At 43.4% G+C, this 26,122-nt stretch overlaps 1 protein-coding gene across 1 annotated transcript in view; it reads left to right on the forward strand.

Moving 5' to 3' along the window:
* The window catches only part of LOC126474621 (transmembrane protein 117-like), a 321,902-nt gene that overhangs the window by 113,640 nt on the left and 182,140 nt on the right, over nt 1-26,122 (forward strand). The window contains exon 6 of the mRNA XM_050102099.1: nt 6,037-6,119. Within this exon, the coding sequence (XP_049958056.1) occupies nt 6,037-6,119 (83 nt within the window). The remainder of the gene's footprint in view (nt 1-6,036; nt 6,120-26,122) is intronic.

Genomic DNA, 26,122 nt, shown 5'->3' on the forward strand with positions numbered 1-26,122 from the left:
AGCCCTGAAGTCGAAATTTCGGACATGAATCTGTTTTTAGTATGATAATGAATGAGAACACTACGCCCACTTCGAGAACACCTTCCTGCAGAAGGCACAACCAAACAAATGAAATAGCCTGTGCTTTCTGCTAACAAGAACCTAATTGAGCACGCTTGGGAAAGTTGAAACTTGTGGTTCTTCTCCACAACAATCCTCCTTTCACAGTACTGGAATGTTTCAAGAGGGTCACCATCGAAGAGTGTTACAGACTTGGGCAGTAATATCTCAAAACTCATGTAGAGCTGCAGTGCACGCAGTAGAGCAATATGTTAGCAGAAAAGAAAAGAAATGACAAGAACAGAAACGAAAAAAGCCAAAAAACGAAAAGGACTGTATTCTAATCTCTTGAAATTTATAGGAAATTAATGTAGTGGAATGAATTCAAATATGCTGAAATGTAATGGAAAGGAATGTATTGAGATGTAAAGGAAAGGAATGTGTTGGAATGTACTGAAATGGAAAGAAATGGAAAGAAAATGAATCTAAAGGAAAGAAAGTAAAGAAAGAAATGAAAAGAAAATAAAGTTAAGAAATAAAAGGGAGGAAAGAAATGCAACGAAATTATAGTAATTAAAGAAGTATAAAGAAGTGAAAGTAAGGAAAGGAATGCAAAGAAACGGAATAGCGGAACGAAATGTAAAGAAATGAAAGTAAGAGAAGAACTGTAAAAAAAGTGAAATAACGAAAGAAATGTAAAATAAAGGAAGAAAGGGTAGTAAGGCAAAGCAACACAAAGAAAAGAAAGTAAGGAAAGAAGTGTAAGGAATAGAAATTAAGGTACCTGATGTAAAAAATAAAGGAAGGAAAGTAATGTAAAGAACAGAAAGTCGTGGAAGAAATGTAAAAGAAAAGAAAATAAGGAGAGAAAAAATGTAAAGTCAAGAAAGAGAAGTGAAGTGCGGACAGAAACTTCTTCCTACCACTTGAAGGCGAATTAAAATATTTTTATTGGGATGAGACTTAGGACTCTACGGCTGTAAAAATAAATACTGAACTGGTCTGAAATCTAGTTAAATGAATAACATCGTTGCTGATCACGCCGTGGCAGTGCCGTGATGACTGTTCAGGAAACATGAGGTCATCAGTCCCCTAGAACTTAGAACTACTTTAACCTAACTAACCTAAGGACACCACACACATCCATGCCCGAGGCAGGATTCGAACCTGAGACCGTAGCGGTCGCGCGGTTCCAGACTGTAGCGCCTAGAACCGCTCGGCCACTCCTACCGGCGAGCACAACTTTGTCCAGCCTGTATGGGACTGGTCTTTCGCTAATCGGTTGCGAACAGAGCCTACTTGGCTGGGTCAAGAGCTAGAAACTTTCTCATGACAGAAGCTGTTTGCGAACATCTGTTGGAAACGAACTGATTAAAAGCGTTGGCTGGCGGCAAGACTTCTCAGATGAGTGAAGTGCGGTTAGTAGGAGAAAGAAATGACCAATGGAAATGCTTTCATTCTACTCCTGAGGCAGACTGGTTAAAAGGCCAAAACTTTTTAACATTTTGTGTAAGTTGTTGTGGAAGAGTTTGTAGGTCCTTCAAGCTATGGTGTTTTTTCCAAACATTCACAGTTTCAGCAGTCGGTAGCTCATGATCCTTACTAATTTGGAAGAGTTATCCTGTATACTCTTTGTGATATTTAGTGATGGACGTTACTAGAAACTGGTTGGAGCCAGTGTATTCAGTGTTAGCTATAAACGTTTTCCATCCCAACAGTCCAATCTCGCAACTACTTTGAATGAAGTTAGATGCTATCGCTGTGATCAAAATGGCAAACTTTACCAAGTGAAGCGGTGCAGAAAATTTTCCAGTCCCGACAATAAGCGTTTACTAGCTAATCTTTGAAGCAACACATTATGTAATTTGTCTCACATGCTGCACATCTCTGCAAGTGTGTGAGATCGCAGCCATGAGAGAGACTTCAGTTGATGCCATGGCATCTCCATGTATGAGATGAAGGAATGTTCCAAATGGATAAAGACACTAAGAGCTACTTAGGACTTCATAGTCAACTGTCACTTGAAACTTTGTTATTTGTCTTACCAAAATATGTTTCAGCGACGTTTTACAAAACAGTGAAGGCACACATTGTAACAAAACATAGTCTATACAGGATGTAATGGGTATAGTTGCAAATACTTCTGTTGATGACTGAGGACAGTGTACTGAACAACATTACATCACTACTTACATCATCTGCAGACTAATAATTATAGCTGTTAGGAGTAGTATGTTTTTAGATTAGTTAGTACCTCCAACTACATGTGGCAAGAACAAGCCATTAACTCTTATTTTGTCCTGGGCAGCAGCTCAGGTGCTGCAGTGTGGACACGTGGATGCAAAACGATTAGCTAAACTGACAGGGGTAGTCTGCATATTGGTGCAGTTACGACTTTGCAGGAAACATGAAGTCATAAAGTTTGTGGTGTGTCTGTGGAAAGGCTGTTAAACAGAGCAAAAACAACCAACACACCTATATGTGCACAAATTAAGACACCATGTATAAAAACATCTGCACTTACACCCATTACACCCTCTATATTCACATATACTTCTTCTGTCTGTAAAAAATTAATAAAAAAACAAATAATAGATCTTTCATACTGAAATAGAATGTATAAAGCAACATATACTTTGACCTAAAATTCGGATAAACATTCGAAGGAAGGGTGTAACAGAAACAAATATCCCAAATACACATCAACATGCAGTAAAATGTTAAGAAAATATATTATGGAAAATTTTGTATCACTGTGGATGAATGTGTAGCAGATGTGAATGGTACCAGAATGGAAACAATTTCAAAACAGAAAGTATTTGTAAGTATATCATACTTTGCCGTGGAAAACCTTTTAGTAAAAGAAATTAGTTTCGAATTTCCTGATAGCATGATTTAAACATTCAGGAATTAAGTTATGTGTTAAATACACTACTGCCCATTGTGTGAATGCTCTGAAAAGCTAATTATTTGCATATCACAACATCTTCTTCCTGTCGGTTAAATTTCGCGTCTGTAGCACGTCATCTTCGTGGTGTAGCAATTTTAATGGCCAGTAGCGTAAATACTGCTGGTATCTGATATATGTAATTTCACGAACCACAGCAACAGCTCTCAACAAAGCACTTGTTAGTTTTGCAAAGCCACACTTTAGTCGGTCTGTCTCAGCCATCATATGCAGCCTTGTAAACCTAGTAAACTATTCTGCATCTAATCCATAATATATTGTATGCTCATTAACAGTTCAAAATGAACAATGTGTAACGCACATCATAGCCTGTTGAATTTACTTCCAAGGCGGCCAGAAACAGTCTGAAAAGCTTTTAAGGTTGTTGCACGGTAGGTTGTGCTGAGAAATAACTGTCAAGAAAAAAATCGGTACTTTGCGTCGCTTCCGAGTTAATTAGCATTGAAGTTAGCCAATTAGCCCGTTGCGCGTGAAAACTGAAGCGGCTTGCGAGATACAGTTGGTGTCATTCTCTCTCATAGTGTATATGACAGAGCACGAGGCTGCTCGGGCTTTGGGTTGCATACGATCCTTACTACCGTCCCATGTACAATTTTTGCAACGCTCTGTTGTTCGGTTTTAAGAAACCAAATGAAGAACACACTTGACGACAACGTCTCTGACGGGCTGCTTAAATTTTCGCGCTCAACGGTCTGACATACTAACTTCAATGCTAATTTATTCGGGAACAGCGAAACGTATCGAAATTTTTTTAACAGTTATTTCTGAGGAGAACCTACCCTGAGATACCCTTACAAGCTTTCCAGGCTGTTTGTCACCACTCCGTACAATTTTTTTTATACGTTATGGTCATAATCAGTTGATCCATTGTCTACGTACAGGTGCTCCACAAATATCCATACGCGAATGAATGCTCAGGATAGCTACAGATTAGCCATTCCTCTAATGCGTACTCTTCGACCTGTTCTCTTTCTTTTTACAAAGAGTCACCTAACAGTTCCATCGGAGATACCTTGCAAACATACGAAACAGTCCGATTTTATCGTCTTCACAGGCTTATTGATACATACCTCCGGGTTTCAAAGGACGACTGTGCGTAAACTATAAAACATACAAAAAAAAGACGTATATCAGTGGATAGATCATCTCGATATCCCGTGTATGGAGCATTTCGATTTGTAACACACGCACTTGCGATGTGCCACTGGTGGGCTGGTGTGTCAGGACATGTTGAATAATTTAGTGCTCCGTATTATCGCAGCGAACTAGTTGGCGCCTGCAGATGGGCAACCCAATGAACAGGTGTCCAAAAGAAGTTATTGTCGTGACTTCCGGGCAGTTCGTGTCTGCGATTTCTGTGAACTGAACGGACGTGTTCACTTCTGCTGGATATCAATCAGTGTCCGTATTGAGAAACTCTAATTTGAGTTCAAAACTTGTTCTCTCCAATGAAACCCTGGAAGTATTTACGAATAACACCGTATATAATACACTACTGGCCATTAAAACTGCTACACCACGAAGATGACGAGCTACGGACGCGAATTTTAACTGACAGGAAGAAGATGCTCTGACATGCAAATGATTAGCTTTACAGAGCATTCACACAAGGATGGCGCCGGTGGCGACACCTACAACTTGCTGACATGAGGAAAGTTTCCTACCGATTTCTCATACACAAAAAGCAGTTGACTGGTGTTGCCTGGTGAAACGTTGTTGTGATGCCCCGTGTAAGGAGGAGAAATGCGTACCATCACGTTTCCGACTTTGATAAAGGTCGGATTGCAGCCTATAGCGATGGCGGTTTACCGTATCGCGACATTGCTGCTCGCGTTGGTCGAGATCCAATGACTGTTGGCAGAATATCGGCTCGGTCGGTTCAGGAGGGTAATACAAAACGCTGTGCTGGATCCCAACGGCCTCGCATCACTAGCAGTCGAGATGACAGGCATCTTATCCGCATGACTGTAACGGATCATGCAGCCATGTCTTGATCCCTGAGTCAAAAGATGGGGACGTTTGCAAGACAACAACCATGTGCACGAACAGTTCGACGACGTTTGCAGCAACATGGACTATCAGCTCGGAGACCATGGCTGCAGTAACCCTTGACGCTCCATCACAGACAGGAGCGCCTGCGATGGTGTACTCAACGACGAACCTGGGTGCACGAATGGTAAAACGTCATTTTTTCCGATTAATCCAGGTTCTGTTTACAGCATCATGATGGTCGCATCCGCGTTTGGCGACATCTCGCTGAATGCACATTGGAAGCGTGTATTCGTGATCGCCATACTGGCATATCACCCGGCTTGATGGTATGGGGTGCCATTGGTTACACGTGTCGGTCACCTCTTGTTCGCTTTGACGGCACTTTGGACGTTACATTTCAGATGTGTTACAACCCGTGGCTCTACCCTTCATTCCATCCCTGCGAAACTCTACATTTCAGCAGGATAACGCACGACCGCATGTTGCAGGTCCTGTACAGGCCTTTCTGGATACATAAAATGTTCGACTGCAGACCTGGCCAGCACATTCTCCAGATCTCTCACCAATTGAAAACGTCTGGTCAACGGTGGCCGAAGCAACTGGCTCGTCGCAATACGCCAGTCACTACTCTTGATGAACTGTGGTATCGTGTCGAAACTGCATGGGCAGCTGTACCTGTACACGCCATCCAAGCTCTGTTTGACTCAATGCTCAGGCGTATCAAGGGCGTTATTACGGCCAGAGGTGGTTGTTCTGGGTATTGATTTCTCAGGATCTATGCACCCAAATTGCTTGAAAATGTAATCACATGTCAGTTCTAGTATAATATATTTGTCCAATGAATACCCGTTTATCATCTGCATTTCTTCTTGGTGTAGCAATTTTAATGGCCAGCAGTGTATTTACATTCGAAAGCTGTCCCTTTTCGTTGTAAATAAGAAGTGTGCTATTCTTGTGTAATGCGGACTGTTGTCTTTGAGTTACTCAATGTTTACTAATTTCTCGTATCAAGCTGACGCTGCCGTCTTGTGTTACAGAGTCGACTATCCCTATCGTGGGCAACGTGTTCAGCTTCGTGTTGACCAAGTATCCACCGGAGTGGCGATGGTCGCTCATCAAGGTCAGTGCAAGCAACAGCGTGCATTTGCTACACTACGTTTGTCGTAGCCGTACATTTTTCCATCTACTGAAATAATGTAACGCTACAGGGAAATCTAGTGAAAAAAAACTAGTTTAATACCGAGACCATGATTCCATGCCACGACTCCTGCTCATGTCTGAACTGGGATAGTGTACTGGATTTGTGTATAAAGTAGGGAACCTTTTCTTTTTCTGACTCACTGTACGCCGCAGCAAGTTCGCTCCAGGCATATTCGATAGAGGGGGAAATCACCTACAAACGCACCTTGCGGAATTCGTGCTTTATGTAGAGGCTTATCTCACTAGGGGTAAGATAGATACTGCCTACAGGCAAATTAAAGAGACTTTTGGAGAAAAGAGAACCACTTGTATGAATATCAGGAGCTCAGATGGAAACCCACTTCTAAGCAAAGAAGAGAAAGCAGAAAGGAGGAAGGAGTATACAGGGTGTTACAAAAAGGTACGGCCAAACTTTCAGGAAACATTCCTCACACACAAAGAAAGAAAATATGTTATGTGGACATGTGTCCGGAAACGCTTAATATCCATGTTAGAGCTCATTTTAGTTTCGTCAGTATGGTCTTCCACCTACGCTCAATGGAGCGCGTTATCATGATTTTATACGGGATACTCTACCTGTGCTGGTAGGACATGTGCCTTTACAAGTACGACACAACATGTGGTTCATGCACGATGGAGCTCCTGCACATTTCAGTCGAAGTGTTCGTACGCTTCTCAACAACAGATTCGGTGACCGATGGATTGGTAGAGGCGGACCAATTCCATGGCCTCCACGCTCTCCTGACCTCAACCCTCCTGACTTTCATTTATGGGGGCATTTGAAAGCTCTTGTCTACGCAACCCCGGTACCAAATGTAGAGACTCTTCGTGTTCGTATTGTGGGCGGCTGTGATACAATACGCCATTCTCCAGGGCTGCATCAGCGCATCAGGGATTCCATATGACGGAGTGTGGATGCATGTATCCTCGCTAACGGAGGACATTTTGAACATTTCTTGTAACAAAGTGTTTGAAGTCACGCTGGTACGTTCTGTTGCTGTGTGATTCCATTCCATGATTAATGTAATGTGAAGAGAAGTAATAAAATGAGCTCTAACATGGAAAGTAAGCATTTCCGGACACATGTCCACATAACATATTTTCTTTCTTTGTGTGTGAGGAACGTTTCCTGAAAGTTTGGCCGTACCTTTTTGTAACACCCTGTATAGAGGGTCTGTGCAAGGGTGATGTACTTGAGAACAATATTATGGAAATGGAAGAGGACGTAGATGAAGATGAAATGGGAGATATGACACTGCGTGAAGAGTTTGACAGAGCAGAATGTATGAGACAGGCGAAATACCCTCAGACTTCAAGAAGAGTATAATAATTCCAATCCTAAAGAAAGCAGGTGTTGACAGATGTGAAAATTACCGAACTGTCAGTTTAATAAGCTACATCTGCAAAATACTAACGCGAATTCTTTACAGACGAATGGAAAAACTGGTAGAAGCCGACTTCGGGGAAGATCATTTTGGATTCCGTAGAAATACTGGAACACGTGAGGCAATACTGACCCTACGACTTATCTTAGAAGCTAGATTAAGAAAAGGGAAACCTACGTTTCTAGCATTTGTAGACTTAGAGAAAGCTTTTGACAATGTTGACTGGAATACTCCCTTTCAAATTATGAAGGTGCCAGGGGTAAAATACAGGGAGCGAAAGGCTATTTACTATTTGTACAGAAACCAGATGGCAGTTATAAGAGTTGAGGGAATGAAAGGGAAGCAATGGTTGGGAAGGGAGTGAGACAGGGTTGTAGCCTCTCCCCGATGTTATTCAATCTGTATATTGAGCAAGCAATAAAGGAAACCAAAGAATAATTCGGTGTAGGTATTAAAATCCATCGAGAAGAAATAAAAACTTTAAGGTTCGCCGATGACATTGTAATTCTGTCAGAGACAGCAAAGGACTTGGAAGAGCAGTTGAACGGAATGGACAGTATCTTGAAAGGAGGGTATAAGATGAACATCAACAAAAGCAAAACGAGGGTAATGGAATGTAGTCGAGATAACTCGGGTGATGCTGAGGAAATTAGATTAGGGAATGAGACACTTAAAGCAGTAAAGGAGTTTTGCTGTTTGAGGAGCAAAATAACTGATGATGGTCGAAGTAGAGAGGATATAAAATGTAGACTGGCAATGGCAAGGAAAGCATTCCTGAAGAAGAGAAATTTGTAAACATCGAGTATTGAATTAAGTGTCAGGAAGTCGTTTCTGAGAGTATTTGTATGGTGTGTAGCTATGTCTGGAAGTGAAACATGGACGATAAATAGTTTGGACAAGAAGAGAATAGATGCTTTCGAAATCTGGTGCTACAGAAGAATGCTGAAGATTAGATGGGTAGATCACATAACTAATGAGGAGGTATTGAATAGAATTGGGGAGAAGAGGAGTTTGTGGCACAACTTGACTAGAAGAAGGGATGGGTTGGTAGGACATGTTCTGGGGCATCAAGGGATCACCAATTTAGTATTGAAGGGCAGCGTGGAGGGTAAAAATCGTAGAGGGGGACCAAGAGATGAATACACTAAGCAGATTCAGAAGGATATAGGCTGCAGTACGTACTGGGAGGTGAAGCAGCTTGCACAGAATAGAGTAGCATGGAGAGCTGCATCAAACCAGTCTCAGGACTGAAGACCACAACAACAACATTGGTCCGTATCTAGGGTGAGTCGCAGATTAAAAACATGGCAGGTAATGTTTGAAGCGGTCGCTGACTCAAAAATCTGCGGATACCAGTCACTGAATGCTGGCCCCTATTTTGAGTGGACCAGAGGTGGCAATCTTTCTACATGTCGGTCAGGGGGTCTGAAGATGGCGTAATATCGCCAATACTTGTAGCCCAATAAAATAGCAATCTGTAAATTTAGATTGCTGAAAGGTGTTTGATTTGATCTGACATTCTGTTCTGAACAGTCGAGGTCCCGCAACCATCTGTGAAAAAGATGGACATAAAAACACGACGTTCTATCGACCATTATTTTTGTGTATTTATTATTGCTTACAATCTCGACATCTCCCATCTAGAATCTAAAGCAGGTCGCATTTTCACATAACTGCAGAAAATTGTAACCATTTGTGATTAAACATTTGCGTCCTGATATCTAATGTAGTTTCAGTATTGGCAATAAGTGTCGAAATTAAATATAAAACAAAAAAGTAAATATCACCCAAAACCGTTAAATCGCGGTACTACACTTGTTGATCACCTGCACTGCCATCACAGCAGTAGTTAATGCACAACTCGCGATAGCAACTGGGACACGTAAAGGTTAAGGAAGTAATATTCTTTAGGAAGCTCCTGTTGCAGAATTTTACTTTTACACTACCTGATCAAAAGTACCCGGACGCCCTTATGTTTAGGAAAATCCTGTTTCAGAATTTTACATTTACACTACCCGATCAAAAGTACCCGGACGCTCTTATCTAGTGCGGAATTGACCACTACCAACGACTATTGTATTGACAGTAGGGAAGCAGTAACAGCAGAACGCGTCTGTCAGGAAAGCTCAGTGACTTCTAACGTGGGCTGGTCATCTGACGTCACGTCAAGAACAAACCCATGAAGGACATTCGAAACTTTATAAATTCGACTATTGGTGATGTAACTGGACGTGGAAACGCGAAAGAAAAACCACAGCTAAACCAAGGGTGGTTGTAAAAATGCTTCAAATGGTTCTGAGCCCTGTGGGACTTAATTTATGAGGTCATCAGTCACCTAGAACTTAGAACTACTCAAACCTAACTGACCTAAGGACATCACACACACCCATACCCGAGGCAGGATTCGAACCTGCGACCGTAGCGCCTAGAACTGCTCGGCCACCTCGCCCGGTGGTGGTTGTAAAATACTACATGAAATCATAGGAAGGAATCACCCGTGAACTACATAGTGGTATCAGCAATCCTGCTAGCGCAGTGACAATGCATATGGAGTAAAAAATAATTGGCAACAATGATCGAGCAGCTCCTCAAAAGCCACAAACTTCTATAATCAGAGCTAAGCTGAGCTTAAGGTGATGTAAACAACGTCACCACTGGACAGCGGATAATTGGAAACGAGTGATTTGGAGTGATGACTCACGTTGTACCCTGTGCCAATCCGATGAAAAGGTCTGGATTTGGGTCTGGCGAGTGCCTGGAGAACACTACCCTCCATTACGTATAGTGCCAACATTGAAGTATAGCGGACGCGACGTTAAAGTATGTGTGTGTTTTTAGTGGTTCAGATGTGGTCCCCTTATTGCACTTAAGAAAACGCTAAACGCGGAAGGATGTGAACAGGTTTTATTTCGCACTGTGTGTAGTTCGGAGACGATGATTGTTTTTATCAGCACGGCAATGCACCGTATTGAAAAGTAGCACCTGTGACACAGTGTTTTGAAGACAATAACGCTCCTGAAATGGACTGGTTCTTCCAAATTCTCAACCTAAACCTAAGGCAACACGTCTGGAATGAGTTAAAAGGTCGACTTCGCTGCAGACCGTAGCATCCATCATCACTACCTTCTCTCGTTGCGGTTCTTGAGGAAGAATGGGCTGCCATTGCTCCACAGACGTACAGGCACCTCATAGAAAGTGTCTCCAGCATAGTTCAAGTTGTCACAAAGGCGAAGTGTGGACATAGCACACATTGATGTCCCCTAATAGGTATGTGGATACTTTCAATCAGATGTTGTATGACCTATGCTAACATCACTTAATCAATACAAGTGAGTCCCGTTTTCCTTGCGACAAAGTGCTAAATCTCTAGAACCAGAGTTTCTGGAAACCCATACCATTCACAAACAATCCCAAACCCTAGACCCACCAGTTCTGTGAAGTAGCAACGGGCGAATAGCGTCGTCGTCCGCAGTCCCAATAGGGTCAGCCAATGAAACATCGTGATCCATTCCATCCTCCACCGCCTGTTGCCTGCTCTTGCTGGACTCTGAGATCCACGTAAGTCACCCACAAATTCTCATTCATTCTGCTGCTTCTGCTGTAGCTGCCATGTTGTTGACAACGTATCCACTGTCTTTGATCACCCTCTGTGTGGGATTAAATTCCAGAGTCGATGAATCCTCGGCAGTACTTACTACTCTCACATTATTTACTTAAGCACTTTCAAATACGTTATTTTCTACACAGTCCCCCCTCCCCTCTCGGAGTCACTGAATCCGGGCTGATATTTACTACTCTCACCTCTCACATTAGCCGGCCGAAGTGGCCGTGCGGTTAAAGGCGCTGCAGTCTGGAACCGCAAGACCGCTACGGTCGCAGGCTCGAATCCTGCCTCGGGCATGGATGTTTGTGATGTCCTTAGGTTAGTTAGGTTTAACTAGTTCTAAGTTCTAGGGGACTAATGACCTCAGCAGTTGAGTCCCATAGTGCTCAGAGCCATTTGAACCATTTGAACCTCTCACATTACTCACTTCAGCACTTTCACTTACTTTATTTTCTAGACATTACCCCCCCCCCCTCCCCTTCCCCCAGATACATTGTTTGATATTTAGTTCACCAATTACTGTCTTGCCTCTGTTTCCAACAGTGCCACTTAGCGTCTAATACCTGTCATAAGTGCCTGGAGATCTTCATAAACAAGGCATTCTAGTACAATATGGTCTGCTGTACGTATGGCGCCACATCTGTCAGTCATTTCCTTACCTAGCTTAAATATTCAGAGAATAGCCCATGGCATGTCAAGCGAAGTATCATCTCTCTAGACGTATCTACATGGCTCCGAAGCATCGTCACCTTGATGTTTGGAAATATGCCCTACCATTTGTGCCCTGTGTGATATTTTGTCAATATCATTGTTTTTGAAAGTTTTTGAGAACCTGTAACGGTTAAGCTGTCGTTAAATCTAAAGCTGGTTTGGACACGACAGAGCTTTACTTTACATGGTGCTGCTGGATGTCATACGCCGTTGCCTTCTTTCTACCATTGGACTAAGTTACATAGCCAGTTGTACAGGAACCTACTGTTTAACAGTCACCCTGAATCATCGTGCAACTCTCCATTTTTCACTCTAACAAACGTTTCCAGAGGTGAAAGAAGTGGTAGATGAAAGATAAAAATCTTAAAACTGACGGGGAATCCAACCCAACACTTTTGGGTCCATGGTCTGTCACTTTACCACTGAGCCGCCTATATCACAGCGTTTAAGGTTTTTTGTTTAATTGAATAAAATTTTCCCTGCACCATTTATAATGTAATGAGTCGCTGAGCTCAAACCAAAAAAGACAATTTAAAACGGTTAAATGGTGTAAATAAAAAGATGCAATTACTTGGAATTTTATTCTTTTACTGCCCACCTAAACAATATTGGGACCAAATACTACTGAAAAAGCTCGAGTGAATAACAATGAAATACTACTGAGTCTTGTTAAATGACTACTCACTGTCTCAGCCACTTGTTAGTAGCAAGTAAAACGGTTAAAATATGATCATAATATGACGTAATGCTGACTGACAGCCTAAGCACTAGACATCAGAAACGGAGTGAATACGACTCTCATGTTGAAGGTTGCATACGTCAGAAATCAAGGCGCTGTGGTAATGTCGGTGCCATCTTGGCTTCGTTCCTTCTCGCTAGGTTCCGCTGTTGCGCCAGTGCTATAGGCTACCGACGGGGCCCACTGGAAACACGGGTCCCTTAATGAACTTGTGACGTCACATTAGTTGCCTTAACCGACATACTTCACAAATACTAGGCTATGTTTGCGGCCAGGGAGGGAATCAGTACGTAAATCGAAAGATAACTTTCCCATGTGTTATCGACAGCGTGAGCAGCTACGAAGTGTTAAACTGGTCTAAAAATCAGCTCGCTGCAAATCGTAAGGCGTGCAGTGTCACTGGTGACGCACACCACAGGGCCTGTGTGTCTCGTTGGCCTCACATACCGGCTGGGTCCGCAGGTACGACGAACCTGAGAACGATGGCACTGCGATCACTTCCTAGTCTTCGATTTATTTTCTCTTACTGAAGCGCACAGGAGTGTTATTATGTCTCAGCGACGAAAAGATGCCATTTGTATATTCTTTATTTTGGTTATGTCAACTGGCGCCTTTGGGCTTCAGCACATTGTGCCCTTCAGCATTCATTTCTGGGACTTTTTTAATAAATAATCACCATTTAGAGAACATACTTAAACATCATGTCCTGTTTTCTTGTAATGCTGCCGCAGACTCGGTAACGAGTCGACAGCTAGTCCTCGGCTATGCTTGCGAAATCGTGTACTCGCTGTCCTTTGTACGCTGAGTATAGTCCCCGGCAACAGACTCAAGTGACGAGTTTTCAATTTAGCGGGCAGTCGCGGAGATTCACAAGTCCAGTCTCCGAGCGTGAGGTGAAGACGAGTTCGAAGATGACGTATAGGATCAGCTGGGAAGATTAAAGCGAGTATACAGAGTTCATTTCTTATCTCTCCTAAGCAACCTGCAATAATGCTTTCATACACTGAAACACCTCCAATGTACGCTTGAAGACATCTGCTGTCACTGCCAAACAAAAGTCACTCAGAATGCTGCCGCTTCGCTCCCTACAGCCTCACAAACTTAATACACTGGGAGACTAATATTTCTGTTGAAAATACACTACGCAACACAATTACAGAGCTACGGTTTAAACCCCGCAGTTGTCTCCCATTGCGACGCTGAAATTTATATAGCAGATGCCTACAACTTTCCCCTGTAATGATATAGAAGCATGGCGCATGGTGGTGTCACTATCTGGGTCGGAGACACTTCAGACAGCAAGGTGGCGACACATGCGAAAAAAAGGCCACAACTCAGGAGTTCATGTAAGCTGCAATGTGGGTTAATGATGTCACATTGGCACCATATTTCACGACAGTTCCGCCCAAAGGCACTGTGAACACAATGGGAAGGGGTCACTGTGCACGCGCCACAGGAGAGCGAGGAAAAGGAGGGATGAAAACCCCTTTCTGCTTCGGATAACGTTCAGATTCCGTCTAATGGTTCTGAACGATCAGTAGCGGTTTCAACCCGTATATCAAAGCAAAATTGCTGTCACGCTACATTCCAAAGGGGTGACACCACCTTGAGGGGGGTTGCTGCCCCACGATGTCCTTAGAAAAGCGTTGAATCCTCCGAGGGGTATCAGAAATGGCAAAATTTTTCAATGAATTCGTCCTGTTGTAGATCGTACTGCAAACTGTCGTTTTCGAGTGCGAAATGTGTGAAAACGAACGCCTGTAGGAAGGGGTTGTTTCATTGTCGCCATTTTTGCCACCTCTTGAGACCTTTTTTCAGTCGTCATCAGCGGTAGTGTATTTGAAATGTTTTCCTCGGCCATCCAGGCTGTTAACGAAGGTACAAGCATATAGAATAAGTTCACAGATACGTGAGTAGCCCGAAGACTTCGTAAATAATAGTACCCAGTATGATGTCCTCGACAGCGAGTGTTCATCAGAGAGAAGCGTATCGTCAGGATTACCCCAGGGAAGTGTGATAAGATCGGTATTGTTCTCTTATGTATATAAATGATTTGGCGGACAGGGCGGGCAGCGATCTGCTGTCGTTTGCTTATGTTGCACGGCGTATGGTAGGTGTCGAAGTTGAGTGACTGTAGCAAGATACAAGGTGACTTAGACAAAATTTTCTTGGTGTGATGAATAGCAGCTAGCCCCAAATGTGGAAAAATGTAAGCTGATGCGGATAAGTAGAAAGATCAAACCTGTAATATTCGGATACAGTAGTACTAGTGTCCTGCTTGACACGGTCACGTCGTTTAAATATCTGCGTTGCAATACGATATGAGATGGCACTTACATGTGAGAATTGTGGTAGGGAAAGCGAATGGTCGACTTCGGTTCATTGTTAGAATTTTAGGAAAGAGTGGTTCACCTGTAAAGGAGACTGCACATAGGACACTGGTGCGATCTGTTCTTGAGTACTGCTCGAGTGTTTGGGATCCGTATCGGATCAGATTGAAGGAATGCACCGAAGCAATTCAAAGGTGGGCTGTTAAATTCGTTACCGGTAGGTTCGAACAACACGTAAGTTTTACGGAGATGGTTTGGGAACTCAAATGGAAATCCCTGGAGAGAAAGCGACGCTCTTTTCAAGAAACACTATTGAGAAAATGTAGAGAAACGGCATTTGAAGCTGATTGCCGAACGATTTCTATTGCCACCAACATACATTGCGCGTAATAACCACGAAGATAAGATACGAGAAATTAGGGCTCATACGGAGGCATATAGACTGTCGTTTTCCCCCTCGATCCATTTGCGAGTGAAACAGGAAAGGAAATAATTAATAGTGGTACACGGTACCCTCCGCCACCCACCGTACGATGGCTTGCGGCGTTTCTATGTAGATGTAGATTTCCACGCTAGGTGTGGTGGTTCTGACCTCCATCGTAGAGGTAGGAAATGAGTGGGTGAAATATGGGTAAGAGGGATTGCAACAACATTCCCATTGTACGCCATGTCCACAGTAGCGTTGGACAGAATTGTGGAGAAATGTGCTGCCAGTGTGACGTCATTACATCACAGCTCACTTGAACTTCTGAGCTGCGTCCTTTTTTTCGCATGTATCAACACCTTTCTCTGAAGCGTCGTCAAGCCCTACGGTAACGTCGCAGGGCTCCATGCTTTTGCACCATTGCACATCAAGGCTGTAGACACCTTTGAGCCAAATTTCAAACTGTAACCGCATAAGACTTTTGCTTGGAGTGAAACCTGAATGGACATACTGAACTGCTAGATAACCAGTATTTCTAGGTTGCCCGTCGACTTAACGGAGGGTAGGTATATGTTCCCAGTCATCTCTTTTTAGTTTTCTCAGACTTACTGCTTTGAAAATCTGCTACTCATTTTTATATAAATCTACGTCTACATGACTGGAATTCACGCAGAAGTGCGTGGTCGAGTCTTCATAGAGCCACTCTCAGACTATTTTCCTACATTGAAGTAAACATCAGTATGCCTTCAGCCATGAATTTTGAACTCTTCATTAAGCTACCAATTTCCATGTTACATTACATCGTCATCAGGCACCTTGACAAAAGTAGATCGCATAAAATCCACTTTCGTGTAATCATTGTGGGAGCCGCATATCTCTGGTGTAAATGACGATGTTTACTTTCTGTGTCGGATTGATCGATTGGCTTTGCCGAATAAACGGATGAGAACAGCTGAAATGCGAGAAGAAGTTACAGGCAAAAACCTCGTGAACATTACTGGAAGCAAGGCTGATATTACGACCATAGGCAACATAGATTTCCATGGTGCAAAGCCAAAATCGTCTGGGACACGGAGAGACATTCTGTGGTGTTGAGCAATGAATCTCGTTTGTGGCGGCCACACGACGTCAACTGTCCGTAGACGGCCTACTGAATGGTGACAAGAAAGCAATGATTATCGAGACCCATACCTCTCCAACTCCTGGGCTCATGGTGTGGAAGTAAATGTGGCCCGGCAGGTATGAGAGCGGGAGACGATAAACAATACTCTCTGCTGTTCACTGATGACCAAGTGACAGTTGAAACAAATTTTGACGACTCTAGCTATATGCTGAGGAAGATGTTTGAAGAGTGTGACAAATGAGGCTTAAAAATACACACAAAGAAAAGTTTGTATAACATGATGGTGAATGGTGATGAGCAACATTATTTTAGCATTGTAATTTTTAATATTACGTCTTGTTCTTCCTCTAAATTTCTAGGTGTAATTATACTTGGAATGGAAACAATTTTGAAGCTATTTAAAATAAGACTATATGAGGGCAACGTATTATTCGACAAGAAGATCGTAAACTGTGGAGATCGAGAAGCGTGAGACTGCAATACCCGTAAACAAAGCGCAAATTGCGAGGGCATGCTGGAAAGTAATGCCTCCGAATTTTTTTATTCCATGTTGGTCTCGGACCAGGCTACGTAGCTGTACGCAGTAAGGCACGCCGGCGCTATTTGTGTATCCTTCCAGATTTGCGTGAGCTGAAAGGGAGAAATCAACTGTTTATTCTTCAAAAATAAAGAGTTTACACGCTGCAAAAAGCAACTACTATATTAAATATCTAGCTGTTGGAAGTAAGATTTGGCCTCTCTTTTCCTATGTGTGGCTGTGTGGTTCTTAGAGGTAAAATGCATGCTGTCGGACAACTGTTCTAACTACATTGCTCTAAATTGTATCATATGGGATACATTAGTTGAACTAAAAATATTATTAAAAAATACTTTGGCGACCACCTGTACATCACAATATAAATATTCTTCTTAGCGAAACGTCGTTTCACGCTGAAAGTAAGCGCATAACGACAGTGTTACCAACTGCGTGCAATACACACTGTCGACTTATTTGACATTATAATTTCGTACATACGTAAATGAAATAAACAATTTACGAACAATGATTTGATAAATACCCAAATCACATAACACAAATTTTATCTTCCAAAGAAATATCTTTATCCTTTATTTAAGCATGTGTTCAAACTTTTCACCATGGACTGAAAGGCGCATTTGTAATCGCTGTTCGAAAGAGTGATGGACAGATGTAATTACAATGGATGATACGGTAGAGCATGCATTTGCCATTCGACAATACATATCGACTAGCGTAATTGGGGCTTGGTCATAGACTGTATCTTTGAGTGCTCCCTAAAGAAAGAAGTCGAGAGGACTCCAATCGGCGGACCTCGCAGGCCATTTGACAACAGCATTTCGTCCTATCCAACATACAGGAAAGTTCTTATTCAGTATTTGCGTTGCAGCACGGGACGAGTGAGCTGGAAAACAGTCACGTTGCACCCACATTCACTGTCGAATATATAGTGATACGTACGTCTTCTATAAGAACCGGCAGAACGTTCGTCAAGAAAGTGTGCATACGGATATCCATTTAGAAAGACTGAGATGAAGTAAGGACCCACAATGTAACTTCCTATGATGCCGCACCATTCGTTTACGCTCCACGGTCGTTGATATTGGACGTGATGAAGCCAGTGTAGATTTTCGGCTGCCCAGTAGTGCATGTTACGCAAATTTACATTAGTATGGAAAGTAAACGTTGCTTCATCGGTAAAGAGCATACACTGTAAAAACGTAGGATCGTCTCTCATTTGCTGAAGGGCAAACCGACAAAATTCTGTACGACGTTCGAAACCATCGTCGTCGAGTACCTAATGTAGTGACAGATGACTGGGAGGGAAGTTCTGTTGATGCTGGATGCGAATGACAATCGCCTGGCTGACTGCACATTCCTTGGCAATATGTCTCGAACCACTGTGCGGATTCATTAGCGTCGTTGCCACAACAGATTCTTCGTGTTCTCTGTCAGTTGCAGTCTTCTTTCTTCTCCTCTTTTTGACGTTCAAGCAGCCTGTCCGCACTAGCGTCTTAATAACACGTGCAATCGTCTGGCGCGTCGGACACTGGTGATGCGGATGGATAGCCCTATACCGCTGCACTGTTATTACGACGGGATTTCTTTTACATTCACCGTACAAAGCTAGTATATACAACTTCTCCTCATTGGTGAACATGTCTCCACGTAACGAATGTTGAAGCAGAAAGGAGCGATCTGCAGTGCAGACGAGTAACCGGGTTAACTCCACCAAAGCGGAGTTACTAAATACAGTTTTCCCTAATTCCTTCACGAAAGAAGACGAAGTAAATATTCCAGAATTCGAAACCAGAACAGCTGTTAGCATGAGTGACATAAAAGTAGATATCTTAGGTGTTGCGAAACAACTCAAATCACTTAAGAAAGGCAAGTCTTCCGGTCCAGATGGTATACCAATCAGGTTCATTTCAGAGTATGCAGACACAATAGCGCGTTTCTTAGCAATCGTATACAACCGCTCACCTGGCGAGAGGTCTGTTCCTAAAGACTAGAAAGTAGCACAGATCACACCAATATTCAAGAAAGGAAATAGGAGTAGCCCATTTAATTACAAACCCATATCACTGACCTCAATTTGCAGTAGGATTTTGGAACATATACTGAACTCGAACATTATGACTCACCTTGAAGAAAATGACTTATTGGTACACAACCAACGCGGGCTCAGAAAATGTAGTTCTTGTGCAACACAGCTAGCTCTCTATTCCCATGAAGTAATGAGCGCCGTCGACAAGGGATCTCAGATCTATTCCATATTCCTAGATTTCCAGATACTGTTCCTCACAAGCGACTATTAATCAAATTGTGTGCATATGGAGTATCGTCTCAGTTGTGTGACTAGATTCGTGATTTCCCCTCAGAGAGGTCACAGTTCGTAGTGATAGACGATAAATCATCGAGTAGAACAGAAGTGATATCTGGCGTTCCGCAAGGTAGTGTCATAGGCCCTCTGCTGTTCCTGATTTACGTAAATGATCTAGGTATTAATCTGAGCAGCCCCCTTAGATTGTTTGCAGATGACACTGTAATTTACGGCCTAGTAAAATCATCAGACGATCAATTCCAATTACAAAATGATCTAGAGAGAATTTCAGTATGGTGCGAAAAGTGCAATTGGCACTAAACAAAGAAAAGTGCGAGGTCATCCACATGGGCACTAAAAGAAATGCGATAAATTTTGAGTATACGATAAATCGCTCAAATCGAATGCCTGTCAATTCGACTAAATACCTAGGAATTACAATTACGAGCAACTTAAACTGGAAAGGCCACATATATAATATTGTGGGGAAGGCGAAACAAAGACTGCGCTTTGTTGGCAGAACACTTACAAGATGCGACGAACCCACTAAAGAGACAGCCTACGTTGCACTTGTCCATCCTCTGCTGGAATACTGCTGCGTGGTGTGGGATCCTCACCAGGTAGGGTTGACGGAGGGCATCGAAAAAGTGCAAAGAAAGGCAGCTCGTTTCGTGTTATCGCACGATAGGGGTGAGAGTGCCACTGATATGATAAGCGGGTTGGGGTGGCATTCACTGAAACAAAGGCGATTTACGAAATTTCAGTCACCAACTTTCACTTCCGAATGCGAAAATCTTTCGTTGACACCCACCTACGTAGGGAGAAATGACCATCACAATAAAATAACAGAAATTAGAGCTCGAACGGAAAGATTTAGGTGTTCCTTTTTCCCACGCGCCAATCGAGAATGGAATGGTATAGAAGTAGTATGAAAATGGTTCGATGAACCCTCTGCCAGGCACTTAAGTGTTAATTGCAGAGTAAACATGTAGATGTACATGTAGAAATGTGTTAACATTGTGACACAGCGTAGCACGAGAGCTTTGTTTGGCGCCGTTTGCACCTCTAATGCCGATTCCGGCCATCATGGTCTCAAGCTCAAGGAGATTCCTCGAACTTTTTACGATAAGTTTCAACGTCAACATTATCAAAATCGATATCACTGTAATTATCGGTTCTATTTAAAAAAAACGTACTTGCTTCATTATCTCCTTTGTACTGGGTGTTACGTCCTACGTGACTCATCCTATGTATACATATATAGGTGGTCCATTGATAGTGACCGGGCCAAATATCTCACGAAATAAGCGTCAAACGAAAAAACTACAAAGAACAAAACTTGTCTAGCTTGATGGGGGAAACCAGATGGCGCTATGGTTGGCACGCTAGATGGCACTGTCATAGGTCAAACGGATATCAACTGCGTTTTTTAAAAATAGGAACCCCCATTTTTATTACATATTCGTGTAATACTTAAAGAAATATGAATGTGTTAGTTGGACCACTTTTTCGCTTTGTGATGGATGGCGCTGTAATAGTCGCAAACATACGGCTCACAATTTTAGACGAACAGTTGGTAACAGGTAAGTTTTTTAAATTAAAATACAGAACGTAGGTACATTTGAACATTTTATTTCGGTTGTTCCAGTGTGATACATGTACCTTAGTGAAAATATCATTACTGAGAAGGCATGCTGTTACAGCGTTATTACCTGTAAATACCACATTAATGCAATAAATGCTCAAAATAATGTCCGTCAACCTCACTGCATTTGGCAGTAAGTGTAGCGACATTCCTCTCAACAGTGAGTAGTTCGCCTTCCATAATGTTCGCACATGCATTGACAATCCGCTGACGAATGTTGTCAGGCGTTATCGGTGGGTCACAATAGCAAATATCCTTCAACCTTCCCCACAGAAAGAAATCCGGGGACGTCAGATCCGGTGAACGTGCGGGCCATGGTATGGTGCTTCGACGACCAATCCACCTATCATGAAATAAGCTATTCAATACCGATTCAACCGCTATGTGCCAGACATTCATCATGTTGGAAGTACATGCAGTCATGCAGTGAAACATCTTGTAGTAACATCGGTAGAACATTACGTAGGAAATCAGCATACATTGCACCATTTAGATTGCCATCGATGAAATGGGGGCCAATTATCCATCCATCCACAATGCCGCACCATACATTAACCCGCAAAGGTCGCTGATGTTCCACTTGTTGCAACCATCGTGGATTTTCCGTTGCCCAATAGTGCAGATAATGCCGCTTTACGTTACTGGTGTTGGTGAACGACGCTTCGTCGCTAAATAGAACGCGTGCAAAAAATCTCTCATCGTCCTGTAATTTCTCTTGTACCTAGTGGCAGAACTGTACACGACGTTCAAAGTCGTCGCCATGCAATTCCTGGTGCATAGAAATATGGTATGGGTGCAATCGATGTTGATGTAGCATTAAAATCTCGACGTTTTTGAGATTCACGATTCTCGCGCAATTTGTCTGCTACTGATTTGCGGATTAGCCGCGACAGCAGCTAAAACACCTACTTGGGCATCATCATTTGTTGCAGGTCGTGGTTGACGTTTCACATGTGGCTGAACACTTCCTGTTTCCTTAAATAACGTAAATATCCGGCGAATGGTCCGGTCACTTGGTTGATGCCGTCCAGGATACCGAGCAGCATACATAGCACACGCCCGTTGGGAATTTTGATCACAATTGCCATACATCAATACGATATCGACCTTTTCCGCAATTGGTAAACGGTCCATTTTAACACGGGTAGTGAATCACGGAGCAAATACCACGTACTTATACGTTTGTGACTACTACAGCGCCATCTATCACAAAGCGAAAAAAGTGGTCCACCTAAAACATTCATATTTCTTTACGTACTACACGAATATTTAATAAAAATGGGGGTTCCTATTTAAAAAACACAGTTGATATCCGGGTGATCTATGGCAGCGCCATCTAGCGTGCCATCTGATTTCCCCCTTCAAGCTAGACGAGTTTCATTCTTCGTAATTTTTTCGTTTGAAGCTTATTTCATAAGATATTTGGCCCGGTCACTATCAATGGATCACCCTCTCTCTCTCTCTCTCTCTCTCTCTCTCTCTCTGTATATATATATGGCCAAAAGTATACAAACACCTGGCTGAAAATGACTTACAAGTTTGTGGCGCTCTACATCGGTAATGCTGGAATTCAATATGGTGTTGGCCCACCTTCAGCCTTGATGGCAGCTTCACTCACGCAGGCATACGTTCAATCAGAAGGTGGAAGATTTCTTGGGGAATGGCAGCCCTTTCGTCACGGAGTACCGCACTGAGGAGAGGTATCGATGTCGGTCGGTGAGGCCTGGCACGAAGTCGGCGTTCCAGAACACCCCTAAAGCGTTCTAAAGGATTCAGTTCAGGACTCTGTTCAAAAATGTTCAAATGTGTGTGAAATCTTATGGGACTTAATTGCTAAGGTCATCAGTCCCTAAGCTTACACACTACTTAACCTAAATCATCCTAAGGACAAACACACACACGCATGCCCGAGGGAGGACTCGAACATCCGCCGGGACCAGGACTCTGTGCAGGACAGTCCATTACAGGGATGTTATTGTCGTGTATCCACTTCGCCACAGGCCGTGCATTATCAACAGGTGCTCGATCGTGTTGAAAGATGCAATCGCCATCCCCGAATTGCTCTTCAGGAGTGGGAAGCAAGAAGGTGCTTAAAACGTCAATGTAGACCTGTGATGTGATAGTGCAACGCTTAACAACAAGGGGTGCAAGTTCTCTACATGAAAAACACGGTTCTAGGCGCGCAGTCCGGAACCGCGCGACTGCTACGGTCGCAGGTTCGAATCCTGCCACGGGCATGGATGTGTGTGATGTCCTTAGGTTAGTTAGGTTTAACTAGTTCTAAGTTCTAGGGGACTGATGACCTAAGATGTTAAGTCCCATAGTGCTCAGAGCCATTTGAACCATTTTTGAAAAACACGACCACACCATAACACCACCGCCTCCGAAGTTTACTGTTGGCACTACACACGCTGGTAGATGATTTTCACCGGGCATTCGCCACAGCCACGCCCTGCCATAGGATCGCCACATTGTGTACCGTGATCCATCACTCCACACATTGGTTATCCACTGTTCAACCGTCCAATGTGTACGCTCCTTACACCAAACGAGTTGTCGTTTGGCATTTACCGGCGTGATGTGTGGCTTATGAGCACCCGCTCGACCACGAAATCCGAGTTTTCTCACCTCCCGCCTGTCATAGTACTTGCAGTGGATCCTGATGCAGTTTGGAATTCCTGTGTGATGGTCTGGATACATGCCTGCCTATTACACATTACGACCGTCTTCAACTGCCGGCGGTCTCTGTCAGTCAACAGACGAGGTCGGCCTGTACGCTTTTGAGCTGTACGTTTCCCTTCACGTTTCCACTTCACTATCATATTGGAAAGAGTGGTCCTAGGGATGTTTAGGAGTGTGGAAGTCTCGCGTACAGACGTATGACACAAGTGACAACCAATCGCCTGGCACGTTCGATGTGCGTGAGCTTCGCGGAGTGCCCCATTCTGCTCTCTCCCGATGTCTAATGATTACTGAGGTCGCTGATAGGAAGTATGTGGCAGTAGGTGGCAGCACAATGCAACTAATATTGAAAACGTATGTTTTTGAGGATGTCAGGATACTTTTGATGACATTATATGTGAGTGAGTGTTCATAAAATGCAAATTTTCATCAAATTTGAATGGAATTAGAATGGTTCTCCATGGATGGTTAAAAAAATGGTTCAAATGGCTCTGAGCACTATGGGACTTAACATCTGTGGTCATCAGTCCCCTAGAACTTAGAACTACTTAAACCTAACTAACCTAAGGACATCACACACATCCATGCCCGAGGCAGGACTCGAACCTGCGACCGGAGCGGTCACGCGGCTCCAGACTGAAGCGCCTTCAACCGCACGGCCACACCGGCCGGCTCCATGGATGGTGTAATTCATTTCCATCCGTATATAAAAGTCGTTGCTGGTAGAACTTGTGTGATCAGACGCCGGCACCTGTGCTCTGATCAGTCACAAAGCAGAAATATGGGCCGGGCGGCAGCCTAACGGCGTTTCCCCCTCGGCCGAGAGCGCCTCTAATTCTGGACGCTGGATCCGTGCCTGGACGGGCTTTCAATCACCGGAGCGCCGCCAATGCGCGCGCGACCAGGGGCCAACAATCGGCAGCGCCAGAACACTCGCAGCGACAATTTCCGGCGGCTGCCGACAGGTTCCAATTACTGGCCTGAATGAAGCCCATCAACAGTCGGGCAGCGGCCGGCGGCCGGTGCTGGACCGCCCCCCCCTCCCCCCCCCCCCCCCCCCCCCGCCGCCCTCGCCCCGCCCCACTGGCTGGATAATCAGCTTAGGCCGAGCGAGGCCCAGCTGACCTGCGCGCCTTGGATTACACTCCCCTGAGGACAGCCAGGTCTGTACAAATCCGCCAAACTGTACAGCCAACTAGCAGCCACAGTAGATAGTAATCAACGAATACAACACGAAACTGGCAAAAAGTAAACGATCAGTTGTTTTAAAGAGGTGGTTTTACTTTGGAAGGAAAGCGTTAATGAAGAAGAGAAATTTGTTAACATCGAGTATAGATTTAAGTGTCAGGAAGCGGTTTCTGAAAGTATTTGTTTGGAGTGTAGCCATGTTTGGGAGTGAAACGTGGACGATAAATAGTTTAGACAAAAAGTGAATAGAAGGTTTCGAAATGTGGTGCTACAGAAGGATGCTGAAGATTAGCTGGGTAGATCACATAACTGAAGAGGAGGTACTGAATAGAACTGAGGAGAAGAGAAATTTGTAGCCCAACTTGACTAGAAGAAGGGATCGATTGGTAGGACATATTCTGAGGCATCGAGGGATCACCAATTCAGTATTGGGAGGCAGCGTGGAGGGTAAAAATCTTAGAGGGAGACAAGAGATGAATACATTAAACAGATTCAGAGGATGTAGGTTGCAGTAGGTACTGGGAGATGAAGAAGCTTGCACAGGATAGAATAGCATGGAGAGCTGCATCAAACCAGTCTCTGGACTGAAGACCACAACAACAACAACAAAATTCTAAAATTTTCCGTACAGTTAACCTTTATTATCATAATTAGCAACGAATACAAGGGAAAAAAATACAGGAAAAAATTGGCAAAAAGTAAACAGTCCCCTGTCTGAAGGAGGTGGTTCTACTATGAAACCACTGGGACATACATTTTTCAACCACCCATCATTTCATGTGATACGAGAGGCGTTCAGTAAATAATGCAACACTTCTTTTTTCTCGGCCAATTTCGCTTCAAAAAATGCGGAAGTTGTTGTGGGTCATCGGGAAATGTTAGTGGGAATCTGTTATGGGTTATCGTGAAATGTCCCTGCATCAGCCTCAATAGTTTTACGAACTTCTGATAGATGACGGCTGTATACGTAGCTTTTAAAATGGCGTCTGTGAGACAGGTGCGTTCCAAGCAGAGAGTATCGCAGATATTCATAGAAGCTTACAGATTGTCTAAGGGACCTGACAGGGAACAAAATGAAGGTGAGTCATTGGGCGAGGATTGTGTCATCATCGCGACAAGGTGGCGCAAACGTCAGGATGCAATGATCAACTTTGAAGTGTATTGCGCTGCCCTCAGAAAATTGATGAAACGACTTCAGCGTGTTCGTCGCCAGTAAAAAGCAAGCGAACGTCTCCTTCTCCGTGACACAAGT

The sequence above is a fragment of the Schistocerca serialis genome, chromosome 4 (assembly GCF_023864345.2).
Source record: "Schistocerca serialis cubense isolate TAMUIC-IGC-003099 chromosome 4, iqSchSeri2.2, whole genome shotgun sequence".
Classification (NCBI taxonomy): Eukaryota; Metazoa; Arthropoda; class Insecta; order Orthoptera; family Acrididae; genus Schistocerca; species Schistocerca serialis.